This window comes from Pipistrellus kuhlii, unplaced genomic scaffold (genome assembly GCF_014108245.1).
Source record: "Pipistrellus kuhlii isolate mPipKuh1 unplaced genomic scaffold, mPipKuh1.p scaffold_m20_p_7, whole genome shotgun sequence".
In the NCBI taxonomy this organism is placed as follows: Eukaryota; Metazoa; Chordata; class Mammalia; order Chiroptera; family Vespertilionidae; genus Pipistrellus; species Pipistrellus kuhlii.
In genome coordinates, this window is record NW_023425573.1 from 11242996 (window position 1) to 11267525 (window position 24530).

At 40.3% G+C, this 24530-nt stretch overlaps 2 protein-coding genes across 4 annotated transcripts in view; both read right to left on the reverse strand.

Annotated features, from left to right (window-relative positions):
* Positions 1-1290: 1290 nt before the first annotated feature.
* Positions 1291-15580, reverse strand: BZW1 (basic leucine zipper and W2 domains 1). Of its 3 annotated transcripts, XM_036421026.2 has the most exons (12): positions 15420-15580; positions 14233-14306; positions 12194-12370; positions 9532-9626; positions 8677-8742; positions 6961-7096; positions 5949-6058; positions 5440-5610; positions 5071-5217; positions 4468-4606; positions 4110-4232; positions 1291-3753 (listed from the first exon to the last, which is right to left on the reverse strand). In XM_036421026.2, the coding sequence occupies exons 2-12, from the start codon at positions 14294-14296 to the stop codon at positions 3722-3724; spliced, it is 1260 nt and encodes a 419-aa protein (XP_036276919.1). In that variant the 5' UTR covers positions 14297-14306; positions 15420-15580; the 3' UTR covers positions 1291-3721. The 3 variants fall into 3 exon arrangements, with proteins under 3 accessions (XP_036276919.1, XP_036276920.1, XP_036276921.1); XM_036421027.2 differs by lacking the exons at positions 5949-6058; positions 6961-7096; XM_036421028.1 differs by lacking the exons at positions 9532-9626; positions 14233-14306; positions 15420-15580 and having other exon boundaries at positions 12188-12271.
* A 3846-nt stretch (positions 15581-19426) lies between these two features.
* The window catches only part of LOC118709128 (aldehyde oxidase 2), a 60152-nt gene continuing 55048 nt past the window's right edge, over positions 19427-24530 (reverse strand). Inside the window, exons 35-36 of the mRNA XM_036420998.2 lie at positions 20748-20824; positions 19427-20064 (exon numbers count right to left, since the gene is read on the reverse strand). Of these exons, the coding sequence (XP_036276891.1) occupies positions 20771-20824 (54 nt within the window). The 3' untranslated portion in view covers positions 19427-20064; positions 20748-20770. The remainder of the gene's footprint in view (positions 20065-20747; positions 20825-24530) is intronic.

Consider the following 24530-nt stretch of genomic DNA (forward strand, 5'->3'; position numbering starts at 1 on the left):
CCAGAGTCACACTGGCCAGGTCAACTAAGGTTCTTAGAGTTACTAAATTGACAGTGATTGAGTGCATTGGTAAACTGTCCTCGTCCTTTTTAAAATTCATTGTAATTGCACTGGAAAATTAAGATGACTGGACTTGATATGACTCCTAATTACCCAGTTAAATGGGAAGAGGGGTCGGGGAGAAAGGGAGTTTAGAAGCCTTTCTGATTCAACCAAGTTTCATATAATTATGCATAGGATTGTGTTCAGGTACAAATTCCCCGAAATTCGTTTTCTCGACAGAAGCCAATTATAAATTATTTTGAAGTCAAAAGTACTGATTAAAGCCTATTGAACAACTAGATCTTTAAACTTCAGGACTCAGCAGGATGAATAGGTTAACTTACATATACTAGGGAACTAATAGCTTATATATTAAAAAAAATCATGGCGAGGCATTTAGCATAATTCTCACAGAAATTATTAACTTATTTTATATGGCACCTGTAAACAGCATCCTAGGGAAATTTGTACCAAGGCAATTTAGTAGCCTAAACAATAATGTACACTAACACTCTGATAATGTTACATTTAAAGCTCAGTAGTTAGTTGTGCCAGTTACTGTAAGCAGCCTCAGTGACAGATGCATGTTAAATATGTTAATATTTAAATACCACTCACCAACCAGTGTCTTGCCCAACAACTTAAAATCACTCTAGAATTTTGATTTTTATGGTTTAGAGCACATGTGTCAAACACAAGGCCCGCGGGGCCAAATCCGTCCCGCCAGGCCTTGCAATGTGGCCCGCCGCTGTCATCACTGCACTCCGCTGCGTTTCCATCACAATGACAGTTTATGACTGTTCAGTAAACCATTCGGCCCGTGATTTAGGCTGGATTTTAGATTTTGGCCCCTTCTCTGATTGAGTTCGACACCCCTAGTTTAGAAGGAACCCAAATAGCTCTCCCATACATTTACAATCAAGGAAGAATATCTTAAGACCACCAAAGCCAATGGGAAATGACTTGTCTTATATCTATGGTGGGCTACTGTTAAAAAAAATGGTGACTGGTAGGAATCAAATTTTCTCTATTTTCTAATAACCCTTGAGAAAAAAAAATATTGCTTCAGGATATGAATCTGCATGAAGATATGTCTGCCAATGCAAATGTCTATCTCTAGGTCCTCTCTTTAAAATAAGATGTATTGGGTACAGATTCTCATTGAGGGCCATGTCATTCCTAAATAGTATGAAAAAAACAAACCTGTATTCTTTTAATGTATAAAGCAGGTACAATACACATACAAGCTTATCTGTAATAAAATTTATTGGGGTGCTATAAGAAAACTCTAAAAAGGCTTCCCGGAGGAGGGTGATGAGCTTTGAGAAACACTGAATTAGAAGTCGTGTCTCAGTCACATGCATTTTCTCTTATCACCATCATTATGCTGTGTCAAAGTATCCTTGGTGTTTTGGGCATTTGGAATTTTCACAAGAACAGCATAATAAATATCTCTAGGACAATACTCCAGAATAATTAAGATTTAAAAACTTATGATCAGCTCTAAACACATTTAATTATGGCATCTAAGAGACTTATCCTCTGAAATGGAAACCAAGTTAGCAAAATCAACATTTATCCAATCATACAAGTACAGTTTTAACATCTATATTAAGAATTACATATTTGAGGCCATAGGTTGGCACTGGCAATTGAGTTCCAAAATTACCATTTAGAATTCTAAAAGAATATCTGCAGTCTTTTCAGAAAGCATTCCCTTTTTTTATACTGTTATAGGTGATACCCATTTACTATAATATTGTAAGTAAACACTACTTTGTCATTATGAAGAAAGAAAACTGATCAAAGATCATAATGTAGTTCTTTAAGACTACACATTCACTATACACAGTATATAATAGAACAGGGTACACTTTGAACGGTAGTAACATGCAATAATTTGGTTATAGAAATGTTATGTAGTTTCTGCTACATCACAATTCTTTGTAGATGTTTATAGTTTGGGAGCTATTAAGGGCGAAAGAGCAATTATTTAATGCTTACATAGTAGAAATGCCTGAAGGTATAACATACAGTTACCACTGGACATTAGCATGGAACTTACAAAAGAGAAAAAATAAAGACTGACCTATATAACCTAAGGTTAAGGATTGACTTTATTTTTTTTAAAAAGTCTTAAGGACTACAAATTACAAAGCAAAAGCAAATCACTACGTAGAAACCTAGTGAATACATTTTGCCTGTGCACGAAAATTTTATTAAAGTTACTCATTTAACAATTTCACCCCTTTCACAATGGTATCAATAATAATGTTCTTCTTAAGGTAACTATACACCTTCATTTCAAATTATACTACATATTCCCTCCAGATGAATTGTTAAACACCAAATTCTTGGCTCATAAAAATGGCACCTTTGAAAGGGGCAATTTCCACTCAGTCTCTGGTGGCATTATTCCAAGCTAGTTTCTTTCAACAATCAAAACTTCCAAAATCTTCACTTTCAAGGTGAAGTCTTTCCAACCAAAAAGTGTGGTCACATTTTGTTTTCTACTGATTACATATGTAGATGGGTGGCATTAGATGAAAATGAAAGTGAATTGGATAGAAAAGATGTTTGGCTCATGGCAATTAAAAAAATATAAAAAGGCAACTAGGGTATATTAATAGCCAAATGCTTGAGTCATTAATTCGTGAATATTAATTAGGAGAATGAGGGTGGTCCTAACATTACACTCCATTCTTTACATAAAATACTCTAAACCAATAGGAAATGAGTTAAAGTATAGTCCCAACACGCTGGCACTTATTTTCAACAACTTACTGGGTTTAGTACAATTGCTTCATTACTCACACTATTTCATGAGTCCTTTCCTAACATTCGAAGTAAATGACAAAGTGTTAAATTTATTAAACGACAAGACTCTTCTAAGGTACAGTTGTAAATGGTATGACAATAATACCCATATGTTCTGCTTGAAAAGATAGAAACTGAATGCAGAAGTTTCTCAGTGGGAAAAAGCTCATCTTTCTTCTTCCCACCACTTCTGCCATATAAGTTTCCCAAAGACCTCACTTTCAAGCTTGTTCTCCACGGGGCTTCACTAAGGAATGAAAATTAGAGCAAACAACTGGGCTCAAACATATATGGAGCTAAAATTCAAGAAAATATTAACATGTAAGCAATGGTCCAAATACTCAAGATTCATGTTAATGAATTCAATTACTGGACATGAGATTTTTATAGATGAGGAGGGCTTTGGGTATACCAAATTATCACACAAATCATTGCTTTTTGAGACTTTGGATACTTTTACAGTTTAATTTGCAAACAGAATTTTTATAACAAATTATTTTTAACCAAATCATATCTTGAAAACTGTTTATATAGAAAACCCAGGAAAAAAGTGAACTGTTCATTGCGGAAGGCCTTAAATTACATCATTACAGTAGAAAATACAGGAGGTAGAAGGTAACTGAAAAGACTAATGCAACATTAGATTCAAATCTACAGCTCCTGCAGCTACTTAAAACATGGTTTTAGAAACTAAACCCAACATTTCCAGTAACCATAGAAACAGTTAAAATAAAATTTGCCATGAAAGCCCTTATATCATGCTTGATATAGGGAGGTAGGAAGATGTAAGAACCAGGACACATGAGACATGACATTTTATCTACAACTCCTGTTTGCTTTACTGAGGATGTAGTTTCAAAATTCAGTCACCTTCTTCAGCTTCAGACTCAGATTCTAGAAAAGGGGGGAAATGGAGTAAAGCATTATACACCAGAAAGCAAAAAGTTCCCTTTTATAACTGTGAAGTCTTTTATATAAGGGATATTAAGAAGTATTCATTTATAAATCTCAGATTTCATATTTATTAGATATTCTCAAAATTTTCAATTTCCTCCTAAGACAGCAGTACTAGGGTCATTAGAATATTTTAATAATTAAAGTCTAGTTTTCCTCAGCTGCTTTTGAGTCAATAAATCAACAGAAATCTCTACTTTAGGTACAAAACAGTATCTGAACGAGAGAGGCAGCATGTTGACACATTCTATGGCCACCCTTAACCAGCTCTTAGGCTTCTACCACAAAAGACTTACCTTCTTCAGCATTTTTGAGCCACTCCACAAACTTTTTCATTTGTTCAAGGAAGACACTTTTCCCCTTTGCAACATGTGCATCTTTGTACCACTTCAGAATGGGTTCCTCACTCAGGACTTCAGCTATAAAGAAGAGCGATCATTACATTTGGGGAGTTTTCAAACATGTCTCTATTGCAGCATTAGAACCTACCTAAGGTGAAAGAAAGAAGAAAGGGAAGAAAGGGAGGGAAGGGAAGAAAAGGAAAGGACTGTATTCAAAACATTCAACAAATTAAAAATAAAAGACTTAGCTACCCAGCCAGAGCCACATTCTTTATTAAAAACAAACTAAAAATTTTGAAAATTTTTAAATTACCTTTGTAAAAAAGCACCACTATTTTCTGGAAGGCTTTCATGAAATGAATGTTATCATAGCAATACTCCTGAATCTTCAGTAACAGAGTCAGCTCAGACTGACCTTGAGTAGTAAAGGCAGCAAGGAGAGGGCTGTATTGCTTTTGAAGGGAAGTGAGAAAAGATTCAGTTACTCATTGTGCTAACCATCCATTATAAAAATTTCTAAAACACAGAACTATCTTTTACAATCACTGTGAATTATATTCTATTTAGTGGAAATTATCTATTTCAAATACTGCATCAGGGATTCCAGGTAACTGTCAATAACAATGTTTACTATTTTAAAGGAAAAAGAAAAAAATTTCCAAAATTCCATAAAAACCAAACACCAAATTGCAGGCATAAGCTACTTTTAAACATATACTCGTTTTTAACCTGTGAACCAAACAAAATCCAGGCCAGGCTTTAAAAAAAAGTCACATCAATAATTAATATGTTAGTTGTCTATTTACTGGCTGAATTATCCCCACGAACCAGATGTGACAAACTTAGAAAAGCACAGCAACAGTTCACTGTTCCAAATTTAACAGCAGAATGTTTTGTCCGGGCACAGATCTAATACCTTCAAGTGCTTGATGGCTTGCTCTGCTACAAGCTCCTCTTTTTTGTTCCATTCCACAGTGCTCATTACACTGGACCAGATTAATCCAACGACAACCGGTTCTGGGATGTTGTTTTTTTTCATCTCCTCCTTCACATACAAAATTATCTGCAAAAGAATCCAAATTTAGTCAGTATAAATGACATATATGTACATACTCCATAATACACTCCCAAGTGTTGTAATTTCTGGGCCCAAGAAGGCACTAAACATAAAAAAGACCAAGGCAAAGCCCCGACGTAATCTTCATATTCTATAGCCATTAATTAAAGCCCACTCCAGTGAAACACTTCAGCCATGTAAAGACAGCTTAAACAAAAAATATCTTACATCCTTAAATGGATCACCACGGGACATCTGCTCTTGAAGCTCTTTCTGGAGTTCTTTCCGAGCTCCTATGGTTTGCTGATTCCGAACATATTCTGAAAGCTCTTTTAAGCCTGCCTCAGTGAAATACTTTGTGAAGTGTTCAACGCTTTGTTTGTTGGCAGGAAAAAGTTCCTGAAAGAAGTTAGTCTAGTTAGATTATCTTTAAATCAGGTTAAGAAAACGCTTAACAGATTACAAATGACAAAATTCCTTATTACACTCTCCTGGCAAGAATGGCAAAAAAGAATGAAAGAAGGTACTCCAGCTGTTGTGATTCAGTGGTTGAGCATCAACCTATGAACCAGAAGATCATGGTTTAATCCCTGTCCTGGTTGTGAGCAACACATGTCCTGGTTGTGAGCCTGATCCCCAGTAGGAGGTAAGCAGAAGGCACCCGATTAATGATTCTCATCATGAACGCTTTTATCCCTCTCCCTTCCTCTCTTAAAATCAATAAAGAAGCTACAAACCATCAGTCTGTTATCCATGCTGACTCTCCGAAGACTTGAAGCTACTGCATTGATGTCTTTTTCATTTATCCATGATTTAAAGAGCTTTACAGCAAAAGCTGCTGAAACCCCTGTAGAAAAGAGCACAGTTAGCAGAACCGCCTTTCTGGACTCAATCTTCCCATTTCCCCCTCCACAGTTAAACCACACAGGACTACTCATTTTACCCCCCTTACTCCTGAAATTCCCTCTGCTACTACTGACCATTTAACCCCCATTTCTCTAGTCTACCATTGCTGGTTGTGTATTCTTACTCAAGTTAAACTGTTTTCTAATGTGTAAAATGAGGGTGAACAGTTCTTACAATTGTCAGGGCTGCTGTGAAAATTAAAATAAAGCACGTTAAGTACTGAGTACTCTTGCCAATGTGGCTCAGTTGGTTTTAGCATCATCCCATTCACTAAAAGGTGTGGGTTTATGTCCCCATCAGGGCACATATGAAAGGCAAACAACTAATGTTTCTTTCTCTCCATCTCTCCCTAGAAATTGATAAAAACATACTTGGGTAAAAATTAAAATTATAAAAAAATAAAAAATAGCACTCTTAAAGAAAAAAGTTAGCTTTGTTACTTAAAGAATAATTTACCTATGGAGATCAATATAAGGGGCTTATTTTCCTTTTCAGCTTGACAATGGCATTTTTCTCTTAAAGATGATCCCAAGTCTCCCAATTGGAATTAATCTCCTTATGGGTTACCATGGAATTAAAATCCTTTTACTTTATAATCACATTGTATCTGGACCCTGGATATTTGCTATATACCTAAATTAAGCCATTAACCCTGGAAGCCAAAAGTATATAATAATGTCTAATGAATCTGAATCAACCTATTAAATTTAAGGATAGTGAAAAAGACAATTACAAAAGTCAAATCTAAATAAACTCTTAAGTTTTATAGCAGTCCATCTTTCATGCTCTTATCTACCCTACCCTCAGCCAACTAAAAACTAACCTTTACTAAAGATAAATTACCTTCTTTAACCAAATTCTCATTATAAAGGCTATTAAGAATGGATGCATTAAGTGTTCCATTAGCCAGAAGAACACCAGTCAACATAGCCAGCTTGTTCCTCTCCGACTCCGAAAAACCCTTTAAGAACAGCAGCAGCTATAAAAATAAATAGTTATAGGTTAAAAGAGCAACTATATAAAGAGAAGCAGTAAAGCATACTATACTGGTTACAACTATGGTCTCTGGAGTACCATCCATGTTTGTGTGCCAGATATAATATATACTAGAGGCCCGGTACACGAAATTCATGCATTGTGGCTGGGGTTTATTCCCCTCAGCTTGGCCTTCTTGCAGTCCAGAACCCCTTGGGGGATGTCCACAAGCCAGCAGTCACACATCCTGCAGTCTGGGTACTGTCCACCTGCAGTGGAGGCGGGAGAAGCTCCTGCCATCGCTACTACACTCACCAACCATGAGCCCAGCTTCTGGCTGAGTGGTATTGCCCCTGTGCAAGCGCACTGGCCACCAGAGGGCAGCTCCTGTGTTGAGGTCTGTCCCCCTGGTGGTCAGTGTGTAGGGTCCACCTTTCGGTCAATTTACATATTATGCTTTTATTATATAGGATTATATAGGATATAGGATTAGCCGAGTGATCGTAGGCAAATTAATGTTTGTGTCTCAGTTTCTTCATGTGTAAAATGTGGATTAAACTTGATCATAGGGTTTTTGTAAATATTAAATGAGTTTAATTAGAATAGTGCCAGATACTTAGTAAATGTTACCAAAAACATTACCATATATTCTGTGCACCTACACATATAGTATATATAAGACTCAGACAGCAAGTAAGCTAAAATTTCCCTTTCTCAATGGATTTAGTTCTAATCCTCTATTGTCTATCTTTTGAACAAAACCCACTTTGATTTTTAGTCTTCTGATACTTATTTGGACACAGAGCTAAGGAACAGTGTATCACTAATTAAACTAAATGATTACCCCAAAACTACATTTCAGAAACAACCTATTTAAATATCTAAAAAGATTTCAAATCTAAACAGTATAGAGGTTTCAAAAAAAAAAATAAATGCAGAACATACGATCCAGCAATCCCATTTCTGATATTTATCTTAAGAAACCCAAAACACTAATTCAAAAAGATATATGCATTCTTATGTTCACTGCAGCATTTATTTACAATAGCTAAGGTATGGAACCAACCCAAGTGCCCATCAACAGACAAGTGAACAAAAAAAAGCTGTGGATAGAGCATTGGCTCATGGTCAGGTTCGATCTGGTCAAGGGCATGTACCTCAGTACAGACTCTCTCCCTCCTACCTTTCACTCCCCCTCTAAAAAAAAAAAAAATCAATGGAAAAATGTCCTCGAGTAAGGATTAACAACAAAAAACTGTGGTGCATATATACTTGACCATGAAAAAGAACGAAACTTTACTATGGATGAATCTAGAGAATATTATGCTAAATGAAATAACTCAGACAAAGAAAGGAAAATGCCATGATTTCACTTATATGGGGAAATATAGAAAAATAAATGAACAAACAAAATAGAAACAAACTCAAGGAGAACAAACTGATGGTCACCAGATGGAATGGGGACTGGTGAAAAAGGGGAATTAACAAGTACAAATGACAGTTACATTTAAAATGATCTGAAACTTAACACTCCCCTCTTTGACCTCAACCTTCTATTTCCTACAAAACAATTGCTCTTCATACCTTTTTCACTTCATCTTCAAAACCTTTCTCCAGGTATTTGTAGCGCCTGATTAACTTGTTAAAAACCTATGAAGAATAAATAGTAAAGAAATAAAATAAATTAAGTCCAATGATAAATTCGTATATACAGATTTCAGATTTCTAAAAAGATCTAGGTCAGGGCCCTGAGATCTCTGTGATAGTTTCTCTGAACAGCAAAGAAGTGCACCTTCCCCTAGGTATGTTTACAAGCTGTTTAAACCTGCTTGCAAAGAATTTGTCAACTTCCAAACACTGCAATGTTCCAATGCAATGCTGTTAACACTTGAATAGCACCCCACAATAAATCTTTATTGCCAAATATTAAAGCAAAGACTGTTGCTCACATACAAGTCATTTACCTATTTATAAGATATACTAACTAGTTCTTCTTCCCTAATGACAGAGATAACAAAATCTGTTATATACACTTGAATTCTTGGCTTATAGTAATGAAAGCGTAACTATGTATTAAACATTTAAATGAGATTTTTATTGTTAAGCTAATCTGCCTCATTCACTTTTTAAAAACTCATTTGCAGAATGACTCAATGATAGAAATTATGACAGGAACTAATTTTCCGTTTCATTTTGACTTAAATGAGTTCATTTCAGAGGGACAAACAGTGAAAAGAAGGGCTAATTCAATCTTTTCCTTGTTTGCTTCAACATATTTTGAAGTTTCTAATTCATATTTTACAAGAACATTCACTTTAAACCTTCAACTCAAATTCCTTCAATCTTCTACTGCAACCTCTTAAAAGTAGATGTTTCCTTAAACATTAGTCATATAGAAAATGGTAGGTAACCAAAATTATTATGTAAAGTTTCACCTACCTGAGCAAATGCTTGCATGGTCTCCAGGTCTTCTTGTGCTGCAAACACACAGACATCTGTACGCATCATGTCATCTGCCAGTGTACCACCTGGGGCTAAGGAACATTTTACAAAAAATTTATAGTGACCTTCATTTAAATGAGTACCATTTCAATTTCACTTTTTGGGGGGATTTTTATCTCTATATATAAAAGGCTAAGTGACTGGCCATACGTTCCTCCTACCAGCCAGGACATATGACATGCATTGGCAATTTAAAAAATAAACATTGACTTGTGCATGCACAATACAGATAAAACTCTCGGAATGGATATTGTTGAATATGACTTGTAATGATCTATTATTTAAACTACCTTTGGAAATAGTATATCTATGGATAATATCTAAACATGTGATTTTTTTTGTCCTAAAAATGAGCATGTTCATAAATTAAATGAAATTTTGGATATACTCAATGGAGATTTTCACACCTATTTTGAGCAATGATTTCATTGATTCAACAGATGATGCTGAAAATCAAAAATTTTCCCATTGAATTTCTTAATAGTACTCAGAGAATGCCATGTCATAAATTAAAATGGAAAGTAGGTGCAATCAGCATGCTACTGAGAAATCTTAATAGTAAATGGGGTCTTTGTAATGGTACTAGATTATCAAAAGATTGACTCTTAACATAATTGAAGCTGAAGTATTAACAGGATCTGCAGAAAAAGTAGTTGTTCTGACTCTAAGAATTGATTTGTCCCACCTGACACTGGCCTCCCATTTAAATTAATTCGAAGACAGTTTCCCGTGATGCCAGCATTTGCAATGACTATTAGTAAATCACAGAGACAAACTCTAGACAGAGTAGGAATATTCCTGCCTGAATCCATTTTGGACATGGCCAGTTATATGTTGTTTTCTCAAAATGTGACATTAAAATTAAAGTTGTAAATACTTCATTATAAGGGAAATTAGTCAAGCACTCTGGGAAGTGTTCTTACTCTTAATATGGTATACAGGGAGATATTAGAGTAAGTTTGATAAATTTATCAGTCGTTTTTTATAATGTTTTTATATCATGTTTTTGTCTTTATATGTCTGTTATTTTATTAATAAAATTATATATTATTTTCATATATATTTTACTAATTTTCTTTCATCTTTGATACTTCGATTATAGAGAATGGGTGAATAGCAATATTAAAACATTTCTTCTAATTAACTTCCTTTCAATGTGCACAAATCCATTCACCCGGCCACTAGTTATGATAAAATTCTAACATGATTTAAAAGTAAGTCAATTTCTCAGCAGGAACACGGCTAAGCTGATCCAATATGTGTGAATAAAATGAAGCAGTTTACAGAAAGAGCCAACATTAGTAACTCAATGAAACCTGCTGCATTAACCAATAATAGCGCCAAATCTATCACTCCAAGTGGCGATGTTCAAAGGTGGTTTTGATATATAATTTTACATAAACTCATGTTAGAAACTTTATTTTTAGATACATTTGTAAGTATTTATGGATAAAATGTCTGAATATTTAAAAATATGAAATTGATAGGATATAAACAGAATAAGACTGTTCATAATTATTTAATCAGAAATTCATACTATTCTCTCTAGGATATGCTTGAAAATTTTCTTGGTAAATGTTCTAAAAATAATTCTATAAACAGACTTCTTGATAGCAATTTTATGAGTGGTAAATAGATATAATTATATTTCTTACTACAAACTGCTAATACAATGAAAGAAATATTCATTTGACTAGGCAAGAGAATGTATGAATGTTAAGTTTCTGGTTCCACCACTGAGCAATTGTTTGATTGCATGTAAGTCACTGACGCCTTCCTAAGCATCCATTCTGCACGTATACAAATGGAGTTCTGATTCTGTCAGCTTGGCCATGTATTACCATGAAAACATTTTGAAATACTTTAAAGAGCTATGGAAATACCATCATCATTTGAAGATATGTAATTAAGTAGCACAATCTGTTAAGGTATCCTGAGATGTTGAGGGTGGATGTGTACGTTAAAGCAGTACCATGCAACAAAAATATGTGAGCCACATAATGTAATTTCAAATCTTCTATTAGCCATATTAAAAATAAAGGGTGAAATTAATTTTAATACACTGTAACCCAGCATATCAAAATAGTTTTGAATATGCCAGTATTCAAATTATTGATGAAATCTAAGTTTTTAAAACCCAATGTCTATTTTACACTTTCAGCACATCTCAATTTGGACAGTCACATATACTTTGTAGCTAATGTACTAAAGCATATAGGACTAACGGCTTTTAAATACAGAAGTATTTCATAAGACGAAACAAGAGGAAAAGTTTTCCAACCTATTCAAACACATATGGGGGGGGGGGGGGCTGAGAGGAGAGGGAGAGAATCACTGATTGGGGGTCTTGTAGAGTTTTGGGTTATCAGAAAAATTATCCCTAAATGTTATAATTCTGTTATACACTTTAAGTATAAAGCTAGACAGAGCAAGACCATCTGCTAACTTACAGTCTGGGAGTTAGAAGTGGAAAAATCCTAAGGGAGTTAAAAAAAACCCCAAAGCCACCCCAATTTCATGGGCTTGTCAAACAGTTTATATTCTGAATTCTAACAATCTTCTCCATATAGCACACTTCCCGCAAAACCCAGACTCTTACCCAGCATTCCCCCGGCCACCAGAATGTCAAAGAGTGTTTCTGCATATCGGCGGTAATCAAGTTTTGCTCCAGAAGCATCAAGAAACTTTGCTACTGCTTCCAAATCAGAACCAGTTTCACTTAAGCCTTGAATAATACAGTCTTGAAACTGAGTAGGGTCAAACCTCTCTTTTTCATCTAAGGAGAAAAAAAAACCCCATTTAGCTTTAAAAGGCTTACCAAATGCTATGAAATCACCACCTTAGGAAGTTATAATCACGGAATAAGACATCCACCACTATGTCATTTATATCAACAGCTGGAAAAAAATTAATGTAAGCTAGATTACTCAAGACCTGGAATGCTAGCAAATAAACAGGAGACTAAACACACATCCTGTACAATTTTTCCCTTTGCTAACCCAAGGCAGGTGCCTAGGCTCAGAGTTGTGTAGCTTTTCTTCCACTATTTTTTCCCATGAGTTGCAGTAGTGTGTTTCTATGGCCAGGGAACAATTTCTATTTGAAAAGTTCTTCCATTGCTCCTGGCCTTTTTGAAATGTAGAGCATCCTCTAAAAATTTCCTGAGTGAAATTTTGTCCAAACACTGGAGCTGTTCTTTTTTCTTTAAATGTCCATAATACTTTGTATGCTTTTTAAAAAAACTCACTCCTTTGGTACTTATTAAGATCCAATATTATGACAGAAACTACACTAGCTCCCTTGCTTCATCCTTATGACCACCTTTTTTGTTCCAACTATTCAGAAGGACAGTTGAAGCCCCAAGAAATTCAAGACTAGTAGCTAAGAGCAAGGACTCTTGATCTTGAGTCAAATCGCCTGATATAAATCCTGACCATCATTTAACTGTCTGAGCAACTAGCCTCATATTTTGTGTGTAAATTTTCCTATTGTAAATGGTAATTAAGACTAGTGCCTATCTCATCAAAGTTGTGAATATTAAATGATATTAAGATAGAAAGCACTCAGAACAGTGCCCTGGTTACATATGTAGCTTTCATTGAATTATCACACAATCCATGATAGGGTTTGATTTCTCTATCTAGGTTAGAAGCTGCCTTAACTTTCACACAGAATGAGGGTGACCACTCCTTGTTTGTCCAAGACCCACACATTAAGAATTAGAAGAGCATGAGAGATCTCAATCTGGAAGCAGGAAGTAACATCTCTTCCTGATGTTAATAAAATTACTTATATAAAGGTGAATGCCAGTAATCCACATACTCTTCCCTATTATTGCTAAATTGCTCTGGTTTCCAACTTCTGTTTCTCCTCTTGAGAAAATCTACTGACTTAAATGTAAAAGAATCTGCAAAGACTAGAATCAAATCACTCTGATCTCCCCATTACAAGGGGACAAACTATACAGAATTACAAAACATTCAGAATATATATTTCAAAACGTCTCTATTCAGATCAGAAAAACAATTTATAACTAGATGAACCAGTTAGTTCTTCCTTTTCTCAAAATCTACTGTAAAGTTGACATGTGCTTTTGAGCAATAATGAAGGGAAAATATTAAGCCCAATATAAAATATATCTGAGACCACATCTCATTTAACCTTGCATCACCAGTATATAATAATGCTTTGCTACAAAATTCAGTATTCATCTAAGTGCCCACTAATGTAGTCGGTATAATTTTAGTACTTTTCTTATTAGCCCTGGGAGAAATATTTAATTTCAAAAAAAAATTACAATATAAAAAAATTACAATGTTAATAACTGTTCCATAATTAACTTCCATGGGCCAAATCTGATTTTGCTCTCACCAATCTTCACAACCTTTGGGTGAAATTAGTGATCACATCAGGAGCTCTCTTTTTATAAATGAAATCTGCCATTAAAAACTCAGCCCATACTTCTCTAATAAATAACTTAGAAATACTAAGGGTATCTGAAATAGTCAACTAGAAATTCACGTTCCTCTCTATTTTCTCTTACGGTTTTAATACTGAGCAACTGTCACCTAGAGGAACCAAGGTATAAAAGTTATTCTGGAGGCCTGAATAAAAACATTTTTAAAACAAATCGTTTACCTCTTTTTCTGGTTTTAAAACGCTGGCCTGATAGCGTTGGCTTTTGCTGCTTTTGATTATTCATAAAAGACACCCTAGGGGAGGAAAAACAAGGCCGTAAACACAGTGCCGTCCCATTCATTTTTTAAAAAAACCAAGCATTAAACCTTGGTCTACTCACAAGTAAAACAAATTGACCCCTCACGTTCAGCCTTGACAGTATACCGGGTCAGGCAAAAACAATCACCTTCGCTTTAATGAACTATTATAACCTCGCATCTTGCCATTTCTCCCTTCAAGAAGAAGCCCTTTGAAGATGGAAGGGGAAGGACACTTTAGGTGGCTACAGCGCCAGGGGTTGGTGGCAAATCACCCACCAGACACACACCACGCTGGTGTCTTCCTCGTCCCTCTAACTTCGCCGACACCTTCCACTACCAAACTAACAGATTACCGACTGGTGAGTCAACGTGCAGGGCACGGCCGAAAAGGCAGATCCCCGCGGGAGGACCCTGCCCTCACGCCGTATCAGCGACCCGAGCGACCGCCGCAAAAGTAACTGACAGCGGGCCGAGCTCCCGGGCCCCACGATCCAAGCCTCCTCGAGGGCACGGGTCTCCCCGCCCACGCCCTTCCCGCCCCGGGTGCCCTGGGCCTCGGGGGGCTGCTGCTGGGGCCGCTCCGGGCCCCGCCGCCTCGTCTCCACTGACCCGGTCGCCGGCGTGGACGGCCGCCGCGCCGAGCGGACCGACGGCGCCGAGGCGCTGCGCGCCGGGGGCCCCGCCGCCCCGTACATCCGCCCGCCCTCCAGCGACAGCGGCTGCGGGGGAGGCGGCCGCAGTGGTGGTGGCGGCTCCTCCGCCCCGCCCGCCGGAACCCCCAACGCGCACATCACCCAACAGAGGCCGCGGCGCTTTGTTACCCAGGCCGGGCCGGGCCGGGCCGGAGGGGGCTGACTGCCCCGCCACGGCCTCCGCCTCGGGCGCCGCGTCGCCGTCCCCGGGGTCCGCTCTGGCTCCCGGATGAGACGGCGGCCCGGGCCCTCCGACACTGGCTCCGGCCCGGCCAGGCCCGGCCTCGTGTGGCGGCCTCCGCCTGGGCCCCTCCGAGCCGGGCCGCAGAGCGCCCGCCGCCGCCGCCCTCGCTCCCTACCCGCCGACGAGGGGCCGCCACCGCCCCCGGGAAGGCGGGAGGGCGCCGGTCCTCACCGAATTTAAGGCGAAGAGAAAAGGGCCAGAAATTCCAGATGTGGCGACAACTGCGGCGGTCTGACGGTCTCTTCTCGGCGACCGGAACTAACGCGAGGAGGAGGAGGAGGAGGAGGAAGGAGGAGGAGGAGGAGAAGGAAGCGGTGCCGCCCCGCCCACCGCTCTTCTATCGCGAGATTTCGCCGCGCGCCTCGCCCCGCCCCTCTCTGGCATGGCGGCCCCGCCTTTTCTATAGCTAGGGGTTCGAGAGGGGAGAACCGGGAGGGGAAGAACCGAGTGTTTACGAGCCTTTTTTTTTTTTTTTTTTTTTTTTTTAAATCTTGTTCTTGAGTTCCAGCTTTCCCGGACACTGATCCTGGACTGGCCTATCGTTCTCTCGCCGCGTCGTTATCCGTTTTCTTAGTCTTAGCACATGGAGGGGCTGGGAGAAAAGAAGGTCCCCCATTACCCCAGGCAGTCTCGAGGACATTGGGCTCTGGCGCCCCCATCCTTTCTCGTCGACCCGCTCCTGTCACCGGAAGTCGAAGCCGGGGTGGGCTGTGAGGGCCCTTAACGGGTGGGCGCTAGGTTTGCCGGGCCTGGCTTCCGCTCAGGCTGTGTTAAGTCCAAAGCGGGCTGCCCTAGGCCCTAGGGTGCTGGTGGGGTGGGTCGTGCACTACCCCCAGGAGCGAGGAAGGCCGGCTGAGGGTTGGGAGAAATCCTGCCCTGGGACTGTTGTCCCCACTCCCGGCCGTGGTCTCTGCCCCGTTCTCCCCAGAGCGGTCGTCGCGGGGACTTGGAGAGCATCCACCCCCTGGAGGACTTGAAAAGCACAGGTTGTGGCCTCGCCCGGTGAGATCTGGTGTAGGACCCAAGAAGGTGCATTTCTAACAAGTTCCCAGGGATGCTGATGCTGCTGACCTAGGGCCACACTTCTGAGAAGCCATGGATAAGGGGGTGGGTCGTCCGAGCTGGAGGAGGATGAGATGATGCGTGTGAGAAGCAGCGTAGACGTGAAAATACAGTACAAACCTCCGAGAGCTAGCCTCACGTTCTTGTTCTCGGTTTATACCTTGCTTGTTTGCCTCTCCATTGCTTCCTTATTCTCCTACCAGAGAAACTCCCCCAACCGGGTTTTGTCCCTGAAATCACCTTTTCTGGATTTTGCTTCTCTTCTTTATCAAACATTTTGGTAAATTAGTCTATATAACGTGGCTTCCCTAACTAAGTACCTTCTGCTCCCCCTGCCCCTCCCAACTTCAGGGAACATTTCTGAGTCTTTTCCTGAAATTATTGCCAAACCCAGCCATTTCTCCACTACTTCCCTTTGGGCCTCCGCTGAGCATTTAAGGAGCTGTTACCTATGGCCTTAAAATGTCACTCCAGCCGAAACCGGTTTGGCTCAGTGGTAGAGCGTCGGTCTGCGGACTGAAAGGTCCCAGGTTCGATTCGGGTCAAGGGCATATACCTTGGTTTGGGGCACAACCCCGGTAGGGGGTGTGCAGGAGGCAGCTGGTGGATGTTTCTCTCTCATCGACGTTTCTAGCTCTCTATCTCTCTCCCTTCCTCTCTATAAAAAAACAATAAAATATATTTAAAAAAAATAAGCACTTTATATATTAACTAAAGGCCCAGTTCATGGATTTGTGCACATTGAAAGGAAATTAATTAGAAGGTGGCCGTTGGTGCGGGACTGGGTGAGCCAGACACACCCTAGAGACAACCTCTTGCTCCCAGCCGGCCACACCTGGGCTGGTGCTGGGCTCGAAGGGCATCTGGGGAGTGAGCAGGTCTGTCCACTCCAACCTTCATTATTTCCTCCCAGAAAAGATTGCCATAAACCCCTGTTTTTACCTAAAGTTTAGCAGTTTTTCATAAGTAAACACTTTGCTATTTGTTGTTGGCTTTTGCTTGATTTTTGGAGTCCTGGAATAGTAGTTTGGGACAAGTGCCCAGTTTTATAGTATTTTTGAAGACAGATTTGCTGACCTCTTCACTTTGCCATTGCTGCACATTCCCCATAGAACTTTTGGATGTAAAATTTCAACCTATTTATTTGTTGTTGTTTAAAAAAAAAAAAAAAAATATATATATATATATATATATATATATATATATATATTTGTATTGATTTCAGAGAGGAAGGGAGAGAGATTGAATCATCAATGATGAGAATCACTGATTGGCTGCCTCCTGCACGCCCCACACTGGGGATGGAGCCCGCAACCAAGTCGGGCAGGAGCCCTGACCGGGAATCAAACCGTGACCTCCTGTTTCATAAGGTGATGCTCAACCACTGAGCCATGCTGGCCAGGCAAATTTCAACCTATTTAGATGAAAGGTGCTAGGTGCTGCATGTGAACCTGTTACTATTATTAATTTTGCTGGTGGAAATAGATATTTCCTTTTCAAGGGCAAGTAGCAATAGGTCTTTATTCCAGTAACTAGGAAGATGCCAAGAGTCTTATTTTGAAAAGCACATTGCTTCCCTTGGAAAATGATCTGGGAAAAGTATTTATATTCCTTATGTTTTGGATAAAGGATTGTAGAACACTTTATGAACCTGGCTTAAATATCATATATATATATATATATATATATATATATATACACACACACACATATATATATACATGTATATGTGTACACACACATACACACACACACACACACTCCTATACACATGTGCATGTACTGCTAGCATAAGCAGCTAGTTAAGAAGGGAGCAAATGTAACTGGGCATTAGCCCTGATTCACTAGGAAGCCACGCACGCACTCACAGGCTTTCCAGGGACAGCACATTCTCCACCCCGGGGACTTTATTCCGGAAGTGGGCAGGAAGAATCAGCTACCAGTCATTAGCTGTGATTACCAAGGGAGGAAAAAAAACAGCAGTGGCAATTCCTTGGCCAGTGCATGTGGCAACTTCAGGGGGTGGAGTCTAGCCTGGAAAAGCTGGGGGAAAGATTGGGAGGGATGGGAAGGATGCAGAACAAGCCCGCAGGGGGGTTAGGAAAGAGACTGGTTAGTTTGAAAGAAAGCCTGCTCTCTCCCAAGTCCAAAGTGGCATAACCAGATGGTGACAAAGAGCATCCTGGTAGCGCGCCTTTGTTTGCCCCTCACTCCTGTACTCTCTCTCTGTGGTAACTGTGTGGGCCAAGGCTTTTTAAACATCTTTAAAAAGAAATGAATCTTTTTAAAATATGTTTTTATTTATTTTAGAGAGTGAGAGGGAAAGAGAGAAAAACACTGATTGCCTTCTACATGCCCTTACTAGGGATCGAACCCATAAACTGGAAATCTGTGCCCTGACTGGGAATAAATCCAGTGAACTTTTGGTGCATGGGATGATGTTCAACCAACTGAGCCACCGTGGCCAGGGCTAAAACATCATTTTATTTCAACGTATTTCACCCCAGCTGCTCCCGCTAAGTTTTCCAACTCTTCTGCTCATAAGCTTTCGTAAATTCTGTCCTGTCCATGACCTCTCTGCGCCTGTCTCCTTTCTCTTTGTGCTCCTGTCCCCCTTTCTCCTTTGGACTCCTGGTAGAGCCTCCAAAGTCAGCGAACGGGCCATGTGAACATCTGTGTCCCAGTCCCTTCAATCACATGGGCCCAGTGCCTCCTGTGACCTTCAACTTCCTCCAGGCTGTAAGGCATGTCTAATGTTTACCTTCTCTCACCAATCACCAAACGCTCTGAGCTCGGCCTCTCCTCAGATCACTGCAAGGAGTCACTGTAGGGGGAATTCTGGTTTACAGAGTGTCAGTTTACTCCCTGACTGTCTGGTCAAATGAGGAATAATTCATTTGCTGGTTTCTCCTCTGAAGGCCTCTAAAACTGAGGAATAAAATATGGTGGACCCTGCATGTTTTCAACTTCAACATAGGAGGGATCACAATTTAGAATTTTTTTTGCTCTGTATTACCCACTTCAATATACAGGAAATTGAGCAATGAAGTTCTTCTGAAACTCTAATACCAGATCAGGTTTTTTTGTTTTTGTTTTTGTTTTTTTGTTTTGTTTTTATAAACAGATTTAAGAAGTAAAAGGATTTTATGATACTACATTAAAAATGATTTTTACCATGCTTTTGCCCTCCAAATTCCAAAAGAATATCAAGCAGTTGAATAGCTCATCGACAATGAGGAAAACACAACTGCTTTGTTGTCAGATGCACATACATGGACCCATAGCTAATCCACAGTAAAAGCAAAATAAAATCAAACCTTGTAGAACTCTGTGGTGTCCCTACTGTGGCCACTGAATCAAACATATCCCCGGGAAAAGTAATCACATGCTTATCTACCGAGAAGTGTCTTTCATTCTAGAACTATAGCCTATATTACAGTCCAATTATCCTGGATGGATACAAAGGAAAAATTCGCTTTTATAGCAATAGTGACATGATAGTGTCAGAAACAACTTAGAATTAAACTTGGTTGCTATGACTATGGCAGTGGTGGTCTGGTCTGGTGGCCTGTAGGCTAGAAAGTCTACATTAATGATTTGTAAATAATGATTCATCTTGTTAAGGCAATCAGACTTGAATAATGTTTCTAAGTTTTGTGTCATTTTTTTCTTCTTCACATCAGTATAAGAATATCAGTGTAGAGTCCAGTTAGGATTCACAAGCCATCTTTTCACTTGGAGAACATTGAAACACCTGGGAAAAAAAAAGAAAGAAAAGAAAAGAAAAGAATTATAAAAGTATGTAAATCTCTCGACTTTGTTTGAGAGGAGAACAATAAAGGGTTGAAAACTTGGACTGGTAAGATTTATGTCTATGACATCTTCATTTATAAAATAAGAAGCTGAATGAGCTCTGGCCAGGTCGCTCAGTTTGTTAGAGCAGTGGCCAGCAAACTCATCAGTCCACAGAGCCAAATATCAACAGTACGACGATTGAAATTTCTTTTGAGAGCCCAATTTTTTAAACTTAAACTTCTTCTAACACCACTTCTTCAAAATAGACTCACCCAGGCCATGGTATTTTGTGGAAAGAGCCACACTCAAGGGGCCAAAGAGCCGCATGTGGCTCGAGAGCCGCAGTTTGCCGACCACGGGGTTAGAGCATGGTTCTGATACAACACGTTTGTAGGTCCTATCCCCAGTCAGGGCATATACTAGTACAAGTATCAACCAATTAATACATAAATCAATTGAACAACAAATCAATGTTTCTCTCTCCCTCTCCTTCCCTCTCTCTGAAATCAATAAAAATATTTTAAACAAATAAAAAAAAGAAGCTTGACTTATACACTTGTGCCATCATAAATTTCCATACCACCCAAAAGACTGGATCAGTTTTTCTTTCTGAGTCATTATTTTTCAGCTTATTGATCTTACCTTTTAGAGAAATGACAGCCGTCTTATGCTATAGGGATAGACCAAGGTCTAAATGTCTTAGGGTCATCTCTTGGGATCTAAGAAAGAAAGCAAATTCGAAACTTCATATTATAATACCATTGCAATATTTTCACCAGGAAAATCACATCAAATCTGTAGGTTCGAGGAAATTTTTCTGATGGAGGGAGGCAGGATTTTCCTGGGGAATACCCTTCCTCTCTAGGGTCAACTCCGAAGAGACAGTGGGGTCTGGTATTGTGATATCTGCTGCACTTGGCATTGCTAAGGAATAAGGCACTCTGTATTAGTTATCTGGCCTTTTTGCTTCCAAGATGTGGATCTCCCAGAGAATGATGTAGCCTATGAACACATTTGCGGGGCCAGGGAGGGTGGGAAGGGGAAAGGATAGGCAGAGCTGTTTTTGCGGGAGCCTAGGGACCAGGGCGCCTGTGCCATGATTTGAGAGCAGCTCTGGCTGTACCTCCAGCCAAATGGTTTTTGTCCAGAACCCTTGCCAGTTAAAACTCAGGCACATTTCCCTACCCTGGCCTTCAAGCTCCAAGAGCTTGACTTGTGAATCCTTCCTTCTTGTGGTCTTCAATTCCTGTTTCCTCTGCTGGGAATGCTCTCCTTTAAGTTTAGCCAAAAAAGCAGAAATTACATTCCTTGCTTCTGCTGTTGTTACGTTTTTATTTTTGTTTTTTTTGTCCAAAGAGTTGACTTTTAGTTACACAGGTGTAAAAGCACAAATCGCCCATAAATAATGAAAAGTTATGAGGGTTCCAAAAAGCTTTTCTCCTAATATTTATTTCACAAAAGTACAAAAAAGAAGTAAAAAAACAAACAAACAAACAAACACACACACACACACACACAAAACAACAACAACAAAAAACCACACACCCACAAAACAAAAAACAAAACAACCACTCCTCTCAGGATAACTTAACAAATTCTATTCTTACTGTTTGCTCTCAACTCGTAATGAAATATAAATGGAGGGCTAGGTTTGCCCTTCTCAAAGAGACGGCCCCGATTCTCTTCCTGGCTGCTGCGATGGGTATCTTATCTACAATCAGCTCGTTCCACCTGCGCTGGGCGGGCTGGCCGCTGGACAAAGCTCCGCAGTCTAGTCTGAGGTCAATTCAGGCCAACTCTCCTGCTAAAGGTGATGGCAGTGCTTAGTCCCTTCCAAAACCTGCTTCCAGTTCTTTCCACCAGACCTGGGTTCCTGGAGTCCCCTTTGCTTTGGGACCCAGATCGATACTCACTATCTGGCTCCCTCGGCTTTCTGGCGTCTTACTTCCTCCCTAGCTCCTTGGATGAGGACATAACTTTCTTTCTTTCTTTTTTTTTTTTTGTTTTTTTGTTTTGTTTGTTTGTTTGTTTGTTTCAGAGACCCAGACCTGGGACTTAAGCTGTTCTTTCTTGGCCTTTGGCGACCTTCCCTTTATCTTCTCTCTTGCTTGATGCCATCGACCCCTCCCTCCCTCCTCCTCTTCCTCCTCCCTGGTGGGCTCTTGATAGCTAGAATGAAGGCAATATGTTTACAATGGCCATGAAGATGGAGTCCACTTTTAGTTAAATCTCGGCTTCTGAGATGTGTCTGTTTCCGGTCTCATTGGTGTCAAGGCCTAGTGTCAGTGGTAGCTGCCATCAGTCCGGAATTCCTGCTCCTGATCTTCATCGTCATTATTGTGTGGTGAAGGACTAACTCAGCAGGCAGGGGGTGGCGGGGGAGGGACGGCTGTGCATGGGGGTAGAGGGGGAGCACAGGGAACAGGCTGCCTCCTGGGGACAGCCCCATCCACATCTGGCCGGAAGGACTGCCGGACCGAAGTAAACAGGTGGCACTTTTAAGCAAAAATGCTCCGGCTTCTTACTAACGCCTGCCGTTTGCTGAAGCTGAAGCTACGGTAAGTGTCCAGGAAGTGTGGCTGCTCCTCTTGGCTGTTTCCGGCCCTGGCCAGGCCCACCTGATGGAGTGTGGGCAGGTTCCCGCCTTGGGGAGGGCCCTCTGGAAGGAGGCCATTGACAGGGAGAGAAGTACTTGGCGGAGACCTTACCTCTAATATGTACAGTGGCTTGTACTTGCAGTGTTGTTACATGCATTTAAATGCACATATTAGTTAATTCCAAGAGGAATAGTACTGTCAGTCATTTCTGTTTACAGGAACAGGCTGTTATTTACCTTGGTCATGAGGAGCTTATTGAAAGCGGACTTCCCAGTGCTCATGTTCTAGTCACAGACATTCTGACCCTCTCATCTCCTCACCTGTCAGAACAAGCTGTGCTTTTTAAAAATTGTATTTTTATTGATTTCAGAGATGAAGGGAGAGAGAGAGAGAAAGAGAGAGAGAGAGAGAAACATCAATGATGAGAGAGAATCCTTGATCGGCTGCCTCTTGCACACCCCACACTGGGGATCAAGCTCACAACCCAGGTGTGTGCCCTGACTGGGAATTGAACCGTGACCTGCTGGTTCCTAGGTCAACACTCAACCACTCAGCCATCCTGTGTTTTGACAACAAGCTGTGTTTTGACAACAGCATTTAAAGGCCAAATGCAAAGAATGTTCATGTCTCCCCTTCTTTAAAGTACCATATTGTATGGCAGTGAGAATCACTATATATTTCAACGTATGAACCATGCTGTAGCTGGATCCAATGTAAATTCTGATGTGTCCCTAGCTGCCTAAGGAGACCGGTCTGTAGGGGGCCGGGCTGTAAGGGGGCCGGGCTGTAAGGGGGCCAGGCTGTAAAAATGTCAGGAGGCTTGCTGTGTGAGCAAACAGAATTTCTAAAGATCTGAAGAACAGAGCTGGATGGGGACAGAAGTGAGATGCCAGGCAATCCGTGGACGGGAAGGACTGTCCAGGCTTCACCTGCAGATGGGAAGATAAGGGATGCAGCCACAGATTTCGGCTTCTTTTATCCCTCTGCCAGTGAGAACCTTTACAGCCTTTCAGCCACATGCTTTTCCACCCGAGAAGCTAAGATCAGAGGCTTAAGAAGATTATTTATTTTGAGGGCTACTCAGTCCCAGCCTACTTTAAATACGTTACAACTGCCCCAGGACCTTTGCACTAGCTGTTCTCCATCTTGAACACACCGTCACCAGCTTTATGTTTGCTCATCTTCATTCAGGCCTCAGCTTAAATGTGAACACCCAGAGAAAACTTCTCAATAAACTCTATAAAATATTCTATAATAACACTCTCCATGCATTCTAGCCTCTTACTCTTCTACTTTGCCTCACCTGACATTATATCGCGTGTGGGTTTATTGTCTGGTTTCCCCAGGAAAACATAAGCTCCATGCGGGTGAAGATGGACTGGCTCACTATTTCTTCAGTTTCCCAGGGGTGCCTGGCACATGGGAGGTGTTAGATGAATGAATGATTACATGATGACCGATTATAGTTGGAGCCTCACGCATACCTCCTTTGACTTTAAGAAATCGTTAGGGCTAAGTTAGAAAAGTTTGCTCCATTGATGCACAGGGATAACCCAGAGTCAGCCGAGCACTTACAACTGACAGCAGTGTTTGTCTTTCTCCTCTGCTCCACCGTCAGCTCCTTGAGAGCAGCGACCTGTGTCCGGCTCACCATTACACTCCTGCTACCTCACACTATGCAAGAACAAAGTTCCAATTCATTTCTTGAATCTGATTAAAATATGAAAGGTGAAGAGGGGTTAGCTAGGTGAGGAAACGAAAAGAGATGGTTCCCAGCCCTGGCTTGTTTGGCTCAGTGGATAGAGCATTGGCCTGTGGACTGAAGGGT

Excerpts from the sequence above, each read along its gene's own strand:
- BZW1 (XM_036421026.2), bottom strand. The coding sequence starts at position 14,296 with ATGAATAATCAAAAGCAGCAAAAGCCAACGCTATCAGGCCAGCGTTTT. Across the intron at positions 12,371-14,232 it reads TTTTAAAACCAGAAAAAGAG|ATGAAAAAGAGAGGTTTGAC; the intron begins GTAAACGATTTG and ends TTTTCTCCTTAG. Across the intron at positions 4,607-5,070 it reads AAGCCATCAAGCACTTGAAG|CAATACAGCCCTCTCCTTGC; the intron begins GTATTAGATCTG and ends TCCCTTCAAAAG.